At 38.7% G+C, this 9295-nt stretch overlaps 1 protein-coding gene across 3 annotated transcripts in view; it reads right to left on the reverse strand.

Moving 5' to 3' along the window:
• Positions 1-1444: 1444 nt before the first annotated feature.
• Positions 1445-9295, reverse strand: part of MYBL1 (MYB proto-oncogene like 1) — a 41556-nt gene continuing 33705 nt past the window's right edge. For all 3 annotated transcript variants that reach the window (XM_019548777.1, XM_019548773.1, XM_019548771.1), the window contains 2 exons: positions 4746-4925; positions 1445-4075 (listed from right to left, as the gene is read on the reverse strand). In XM_019548777.1, coding sequence (XP_019404322.1) covers positions 3947-4075; positions 4746-4925 — 309 coding nt within the window. In that variant the 3' untranslated portion in view covers positions 1445-3946. The remainder of the gene's footprint in view (positions 4076-4745; positions 4926-9295) is intronic.

Consider the following 9295-nt stretch of genomic DNA (forward strand, 5'->3'; position numbering starts at 1 on the left):
CTCTATGAAAATGATAATTTATAAAATGTTCTGTGTATAGTATTCCAATTAGGATGGATCTAAAATGTGAAGTAGCCTTGAAACCAGGTAAATACAATATCTAGCCCAGCACTATATAAACTAGGGAAAAATCTACCCAAACTCTGGATATGGATCTTATTCTTCTAAACAGGCCCAACTAGCTTATTAGTCTTGGAGAGGAGCTATAGAATCATATGGTTACAAAACCTCAGGGGAGAAGAGAGCAGTCTCTTCCAAGGTAGGTCAAATTCTACCCTGCATATATAAACGTGCTCCCAAAGAAAAGATAATTTAAAAACAGTAATTTAAAAACATTTTCCATTTTGTGTTATAGTAAACAAAGGCTGCTAAGACTCCTTTTTGTGTAAGCATGAAAAAGGAAGAGTGGGTATGAGCCCCAGACAAACTACTTTACTATGCCTCTGTCTGCCAACAGGCAATGGCTGCTGTTGCCCATATTCCCAGTCTATCCCATGGCTGCCTCAGAAGTGACAAATTGCAGCCAAAGCTGGCAAGCTCAGACGAGACAAATGTTCTACATTAGTGATGCTCAAACCCCAGCTAGATCTGGCTTGCAGAGCACATCATCCATGGAGCTGGACATCTGGTATTGGGGGAGCAGTGGCAGCATTAATTGGTCTCTCCCCAGATGTCCATATCTGTTGGGAGTCCCTTGGACCAGATAAAGTGGCCCTGAATGCTAGATCAAGCAGGGCTGGGCTGACACATAGCCAGATGTGGGCATGAGGGGCCAGGCTGGTGCACTGAATTGCAGCTGTAGGCCAATCCCACATACCAGTGCTACACAGGATACAGTTCACAGACTGACCTTGCACCCCTCACCCAGCCCATGGGACTGGAAAGTTGGGTACAACTGTTCTTAGATGGGTTTTCTAGAAACTACCAACTGATAAAGACTTAAAAGCACTGTATAGATGAATCCAAAATTAATCTGTTAAGGTCACAAGGGAAGAGGGATTGATCTTGTTCTCCCTGAAAGACAGAAGAGTGCTTGGGACTGGGGTATGAAACTCCATTGGAAGGGCTAAGTAAAATTTACCTTTTGTCAAGAAGTGGCTTAACCTCTTTCCCTACCCCACCTGCATCTCAGAAATTAAGGCTTCAAGTAGTTAAGCTTTAAAAACAAAAACACTCACACCAACACCAAACAGTTTTCTTACAAAAGTTAAAAGGAAAGCTAAAATTTAAGCTACCAAAAGCCACAACACACTCCACTACACATTTGTTATGACAGTTCCACAGTAAAGTTATTTGGACAAGACATGTTTTCTCTTTTCCCACTGACTGTTGTCAAATTATTTCAGCACCTACATACTTTTGGTCTAAAATTGGCTAATTAGAATATTTATAATAAGAGGAACATATTGGCCTTACTTCTCACATAAATAAGAGGCTTTTTTGATAACCTGGTACATAGATGCTTTATTTCTGATGTTAATATGGGTCTGTACTGTACGCAAGATTCATACATGAAACAAAATTTGTAGTAAAACAAAAAACTAAGCTTAAATCAAGGCATTTGTTGTATATCTTGTCAAAACCTTAAAACAAAAAATGGAGTATTATACATGTATTCAGTTTTCATGCATGTTTGGCTGCTACATGTACAATCTACTTATAAACTGAAAAAAATGCAAATGCACACAACATTCAAAAGATAATAAAAAGATGCCTGACATGTCAAAAAGTAAAACCTTCTTGCTAAAGCAACAAAGAAGCAGTTAACTAGAAGATTCAACCAATACCAACTCAAAATTAATACTACTTATCATAAATCTATTTCAACCATGGTATTGGTGGCTTTGGTGCAACAATTTCTACTAAAAAAGTCCGTGGAAAAATCCAGCTCCTGGCATGAAAGGATTGTAATCTCTATTTAATCCTTTATGAATTCATTTTGTACTGCAAGTAGCATTTTGCTTGTGAAATCTATTGCTAATTATAAATACAACAAAACCACCACTGCCAAGGAATTCTAGTTGGCTCCTCCTAATTTGACAAGAATGAGGAATTATCCTGGCACAAAAATGATTTTCAGATTTCTATTTTACAGGATTTTCTGCTGAAGTGTTGATTTGATTTGAAAGTTGCTGAAAGTTTGTAATGCTAACAGCAGCTAGGCATTTAAATGCTCATTTAAAATGGGAATGTGGAAGTCCTGAACTGTTTTTAAAAAGTATTCCAATAACGACACAAATTACTTTTCTTGTACCACACACCAGATGTTAAACTTTTGGAGTTAAAAACCATTTTCTATCATTTTTGGTATTGCCTGGTAGGATTTTTGCTACATCCTGCATAGCAATGGTTGATCTCATTAACCAGAGAACCAAACATCATTTTTCTTTTGTAATTTTACATACAGTGCATATGATGCTCGCTCTTTCCATCTCTCATAGCAGCAAGCCGATTCTGCTATTATCTATAGCAGCACACCCGGGAGTGGAGAGGAAGAGAGTGTCTGAATTATAAATAGCTACAACTATAGTATACAATTCTATTTACCTGTCAGTATTTGTTGATAGCACACCATTATAAATCTGCAAGAAGTTAACTACATAAAATATCTACCACAAAAGCAAACAAGACATTCCTTCAAAACAAAAAAAAAGGAAAAAACCATAAGTGCAAATACCTAAATAGGCAACTGAAGCAACTGTTGTAACCTGTAAAAGTTTAAATAAGGACAAAGATTTTCATAAATAAAAGAATGCCGACTTCACAAGTTTAGTGTATATATGGTCAAACTTCTAAGTGCAGATAAGACTGTTTTAAGAATCAAGGTGCCAAGTTCTTTTTTTAAAAACATGTAATAAAATGAATTAATTTCTAGTTTATGTATAGGACCCAAACACTAGGTCACATACTAGGTCTCAAGCTCCCAGTCTAAATATATTAATTAAAACAAGTTATTGGAATCACTGTATAGTACAGGCATACTTTATAACTACTTTGTAGACCAACATGATTTAAAAGTTATATAGTGCAATCCTTAAGTAGATGTAACGAAGTACAGATTCGTATGCTTTGTAGTATGTAATTTTACTGCTCTTCTATACTTCAAAAGTTAAAACTTGTCCTTTACCATTTTTACTGTTATAACAGGAAACAACATTGGCTTCTAGACAACCTGCATATACATAAATATCTATTAAGCTTTAAAAAGGAAAATAAATTATAAACACATACTCCTTTCCAATTTACAAAAGTTTCCCTGTTCCTACCTACTGTACAATACATTCAACAATGGTCTCAGTTTCTGAGACTGAAGAAAATACTGATGCTTTACACTGATGTGAAACTTAATTCACCCTTTTCCTACTCATTTCTAGTACCATTTTCAAATAAATAGTTAACACTGTAGTTAAATTTCATCGTTTGTGCAGCATACCAACAACTAGTAGTGCAACTTTCTATCCTTCCGTCAGGCACCTTTGCGTTGTGTTTCTTTATATGCTAGAAAATTTGCTACAGAAGCAACTGAACACTTAAGCAAAAGCACATTCATACAGTCACATGTTGTTCATCCAAAAAAGAAATAGTAAGGACCTGTAAACGTACCCTACATCAAAAATGTACTAAATAGGAAAGTAGAAATTTAAGTCATTAAGAATAAACATGAAAAATTAAGATAAAAGTGTATGCTGACATTCACTGCAATGTTCTTTACTGTTTTTACATTTTCGTTTTTTGAAATATTAAAAAAATTCATTCTGGTTTATGCTATCCCTTACTTGAAAAGGCCAAAGCTGTGTGTCTGCCCTTTGTCACTTGAAAGAGACTTAAGATTTCCTTTTGAAGTCTCTCTCAAACTAAAGACTTCATTTACATGTATTTTGCTGAAATCTCCTTCAGTACAGAGTTCATTTCATGAGGGAAGAATGGCCGTCAGTTGCAGAAATCATCACAATATTAGAGCCCTTGAAGTGCTACTGGTAGCTGTATATGTGCTCAAATATCTTCTTGCTTGTTCAGTCATGATAAGTTGATCTTCTGTTTTTCCATAAACAACAGCTTCCCATTCACAATTTGACTGTATTAAAAAAAAAACACAAAAAAACCCCACACTTTTTTTTTTTTTTTTTATAAATAGTCAATATGAAATATTTAAGAAAATAGTTTTTTTTCTTATATTAAAATCAGTTTACATATTAACTTTTAAAAGAGTATATATAATCAAATTCAAGTCAGGGCCACATTTATTCTCCAGTACTCTGTATGCAAGTTCTGGGATAAAGCTTACCATTTTTATACCTGTAGTGTATATATGCTAGATTCAAAGTTTTAGGGCAAGAGAAAACAAGTAGCAAGAGGTATTTATTGAATAGATTTGCTTCAATAAAGTTTGACTAATACTAAATTCAATGGAATCCCCATTTATCACACTCGGTTCAAGTTTCAGCTGGCAGCAGAATGCAGTATTCACATATATCTGGAGAAGCAAGGAAAGTGAAGGCATTTGAAACCCAAAAAGGATGAGGAATACAGTACTTTTACAGAACAAAGCTAGAAAGCTGTAAAGGATGGGACTGAAGATATAATCTGGGTCTGAGGCAGTGGTGGTGGGCTATCAATACTGAAGTGAAGAATGAAGGAATAACCAGCCCTGCCCTTCCCAAATAATGGCAAATATATATTATTAGACTACATTATGATTTAAATTTAAGTTAACTTAACAAAACAAAAATATCTTGAATCCAGACCTGAAGAGACTTTTCCATTTTGATATTTTTTGAAGTGCAAGCATTCAATTTCTTTTTAATTACTGCATTCGCTTTGTTTGCCGAGCTTGTATCCTGCTTCTCCGGCGTCAGATTACATCTGTTGTCATGTATTTCCAACAATGGTATCATTAGTAAAGATGTAGTAAAGGCATTTTCTGACTAATGTAAAAAAAAGACAAAGGAATGGGGTAGAGGAATAACAGTTAATATTCAGTTAAAAATAAATAAATAAATAAAATCTTTAACTGTTACAAAGAAGACTGGAAAACACAAGCAACTACATAGTTGAGAGAATCAAATGAGTCCAAGATATTTGGCGAAAATATATACATATTTCTCAATCCAGCATATTATACACTAGGATCACAGGAAAACAGGACTGGAATTGACCTCTTGAAGCCATCCAGCCCAGACAGCTACTCAGTGCAGGATCATCTCTGACTAAACCATTCAGAAGGCAGGGCAGTGTGTGGAACCTTACAGACTACCTTGTTCAGAGAGTCAAGTGTCTGTCTAACATGCTCTTGAAAGCTTCCAGGGATGGAGATTCCATAACTTTACTACATAGTGGCTAAACATTGCAACAGGCCGAGTCAAAAAGTTCTTCCTAATCTCCAATCCTAATTTCCTCTGCTGCACCTTCAGGCCATTGTTCCTAGTTTTGTTCCCCAGTTATGGATCCACCTTACAGTACTTTCATCTAGTCTGTATGTCATTAATTAGTAAAGGAAATAATAGAGTAAATGTCATGGGCAACAATGTCAAAAGCCTTACATAAAATCAAGGCACATCACATCCACTATTCATTTACATGTCACCTTATCAAAGAAGGAAATAAAGTTGGTCAGGCATGACTTGCTCCTGTTGGCTGTTCCATATTACCTTGTTCTCTTCCAGGTGCTTCAAAACAGATTCCTTGTTGATCCATTCCATAATTGTTCAAAGTAGTAAGGTCAGACTGTCTGCTCTGTAAATACTTGGATGCTCCTTCTTACCTTTCTTAAACATGGACATAATATTTGCCCTTCAAGTGCAAACTGGGACCTCACCCAGCCTCCATGAGTTCTTAAAAGTTGACAGCCAATGGCTTTGAAATTACCTCTGCCAATTCTTTCAGTACTCGAGGGTAATCCATCCAGCCCTACTGACTTAAAAACATCTAGCTTCTCTAAGTAATCCCCAGCCTGTTCTTCCACTGCTCTATGCCATTTCCCTCCTTCCCTATCTTTCCTACCAACTGCACCTGTCACTTGCCAGTTGACTTTACTTGTGAAGGCTGAAGTTAAAAAAAATGTATTAAATACTTCAACATTCTCTGCATCATCACTAACTAGACTGCCTTCTGCATTCCATATGGGACTTACATTTTTTTTTTATCTTCATCTTATTTCTGACATGCTTGTAGAATCTCCTTACTAGAACTGCAATCTGATCAAAAATGAGTTGGTAACAATTACGTACTAGCACCAACAGCATGCGCCCATTCCCACCTGGAACAATGCCTCCTTGTTTTAATAAAACCATGCTATGACTTCAATTACATTTTCTTTTAAAAATGGGATCTATAAAGTTAATTGATAAATTGTGCCGTAACTAGAAACAGTTATAGAATACAAACCCTGTCTACACTGACAGTTATACTCCAAGAGTGCCTATACATGTGCTCTGACGCATTCTAATTAGAATGCATCAAAGCAGACTTGATTAACCGAGTCTGGTGGACCATTCTAATAAGAACACTCAAGCGTGCCTCACCATCATCTATATTACGCATCCTGGATTTCAAAATGGCCACGGAGGCACTTTAGATAAAATTTTAATGAGCTTTAGTTAAACTGCCCCTGTAGCCATTTTGAAACACAGGATGTTTAATACATGCGATGCTGCAGCATTTTAATTAGAGCAGCTGTCTAAGAGCCACACTAATAAAAATGTGCCCCCACCATCCCAAAGCACGTGTATAGACACCCTAAAAAGACTAATACTAAACAATATGATTAAACTCACTTCTTTGAGTGGAGTTTTTTCAGAAAGATACTGGACTTACAGAATGAAACAAAAACTGCATTTTTCCTCCACTGTACACTTTCCAAAACATGAACTATCCCCCCTCCCCACAATGCCATACCAAAATACACTTGCGCTGTTCCACGTGGCGCGGGCAGCAGGACAGCATGCTTAGAAGAATTTTAAGGCACCCGAAGGTGTTGCAGCACCCTGGTTGAGAATCACTGGTCTAGACTCACAGAGGCACCTCAGATAGGTCTAAGGTACAAGGCAACAGCTTGCAGAAATATATCACCTTACTGCAGGGGTGACCAATTATTTTGGCTGGAGGACCACTTAATGAATTCTGGCGAGCCATCAAGGGCCATATCAGTAGCCCAGTCCCTTGGCAGTTGCTCCGCCCCCTGGTCACCACATTGGGACCAAAAGTCCTGCCCCCTAACCTTTGCCAGCACAAGTCCTTCCTCTTGCCCCCTGGAAATACCCCTTTTGGCAGGGGAGGGTTGCCATCTGGGAACCAGAAAAAACCAAGTCACACATTAGAAGTCCAATATCTACCATAGTTCGATTTTATTACATGACAATATTTGTCATGATTTGTGTTTGTGTACTGTATATAGACAGCATTGAATAACAACTCAAAAATGAAGTCTTATTCTTGTGTACTGTGTGTGTACAGTGAAGTATGTGGGGAGTATGTGTGCACGGTGGGGTGTGCGTGTGTGTGTATAGTAGGGTGTGGGCGGGGCGGCTGTGTGTGTGGGGGGCATAAGGTATGTTGTGGGGTGTGTGTATATGTGGGGAGTTGTAGGGGATTACATTACAGGGCAGGGTGTGGATATGTGAGGTTTGTGGGGTGTGAGGGAGGGAATGGGTATGGGGACCCCCCTCACACATGGTTCACAGTCTCTGCTGCCTCTGCACGCACTGGCGCCTTGTGGCACATGGCTCCAGCCAGCACTGTGCATGGGGGCAAGAAGCGCAGCCAGCGCAGACTGCCTATTGCGGGAGGTCTGCATGGCATGCCTGCAGCTCCCACACTCGCGCAACACTGGAGGAAGCCTTCCCCATCCCCTGCTGCAGAAGTCCTGAGACTCCATGAGAAAGCAGGGGCCAGGGCTCCCCTCCACTTCTGGTAGAGTCCTGGAACCTGCATGGCAGGGGGTGGGGAAGGCAGCTGGCTCCAGCACAGGGCAGGATAGAGGCAGGCAAGGCCGGCTGCACTCCTTGCCCCCCATGCACCACTGACTGGAGCCTGCATCACCAGGCGCCAGCACAGGGCACAAGCACCTACGGCTGCTGCCAGCAGGAAGGGCTGTGAACCCTGCCCAGCTGAGCTCTGGAACTCAAAAATATAGTTTTTAAAAGTAGTTTTGGTACCTGTATAGGTATACAAGCTATGTATACCGACATAGGTATATAAACTATCAGAACACCACACCTTCCCTTCCCATCCCCTCAGCCCTCCCCTAACAATCCATGATTTCTACTGATTTTCTATTGTAACCCCCTGGCCTTATGTGCTACAGTATTTTAGTTTAGAGACATGGAAAGAGCTCTTGCAAACTTAATGTTTGCAGCTATGTACATATACAAAGGGATCAAGAAAAGGCCATTTAACTGAAGCACCCAGAACCATTCACAAGCAAGGGGGTGGTAGTTACTGAGCAGATGGTAGTTTTTCCATGAGCTGGAGAATAAGCCTCCATTATGGGTGCAGAATCATAAATAGTCATAATTTGAGAGCTAAGCTAATTAAAGCTCAGGTAGAGAGAACAACACAGGAGTTTAATACCATCCAGGTGGGCTCAGGATAATCCTGATCAAGAAGTACACATGATGGTATCTGCTGGAGTCAGAAGCCAAGTTCTAACACCTGTAATGACTTTGCTGATCCACTGCATCCAGTAGTACAGACCCTGCATCCCTTGCAGGGTCAAGCCCCCAATACATGAAATATTGATCCATATTTTTAAAGTTTGACCTCAAAAGTTACAATGTTTTCCCCTCATTCTTGTATAGAAGAAAAATCAACCTTTACCTTCAGAGTTTTTAGTACAGTTTCATTGACTAAACATATTTTATTTACAGTTTAATAGATTATACTAAATGTATATCTTAAGCCATGCTGTATTAAATTCAAATGGCATTTTAAGCTGATTTATTTTTACAGAAAAACTTAATTATAATGTTTTTAAAAACTGGATTTTTAAAATGCTTTATTTAAGTAATCTTTTTTTTTAAATCTACTCTGGAACAGAAACACCCTTGGGTGCCTGGTACCTGGTGGCATCTGCAACATCCAATTTGAATACTGAGGCTCCATATTCAATTCCTGGTTAGAGGTAGGCAACTAAGAATGCAAATCACAAAAAAAATAAGCTGAGCAGGGAACCACTTAAGTTAGTCCACAGGTTATACAAAGACTGTTGCTGTGGATGTAGTCTTTCTGGACTTCCGGAAGGCTTTCGACACTGTCTCTCACCCTGTCCTCATCAAAAAGCTGGGAGACTGTGGTGTCT

This window comes from Crocodylus porosus, unplaced genomic scaffold (assembly GCF_001723895.1).
Source record: "Crocodylus porosus isolate Cpor-Errol unplaced genomic scaffold, CroPor_comp1, whole genome shotgun sequence".
Taxonomy (NCBI): domain Eukaryota; kingdom Metazoa; phylum Chordata; order Crocodylia; family Crocodylidae; genus Crocodylus; species Crocodylus porosus.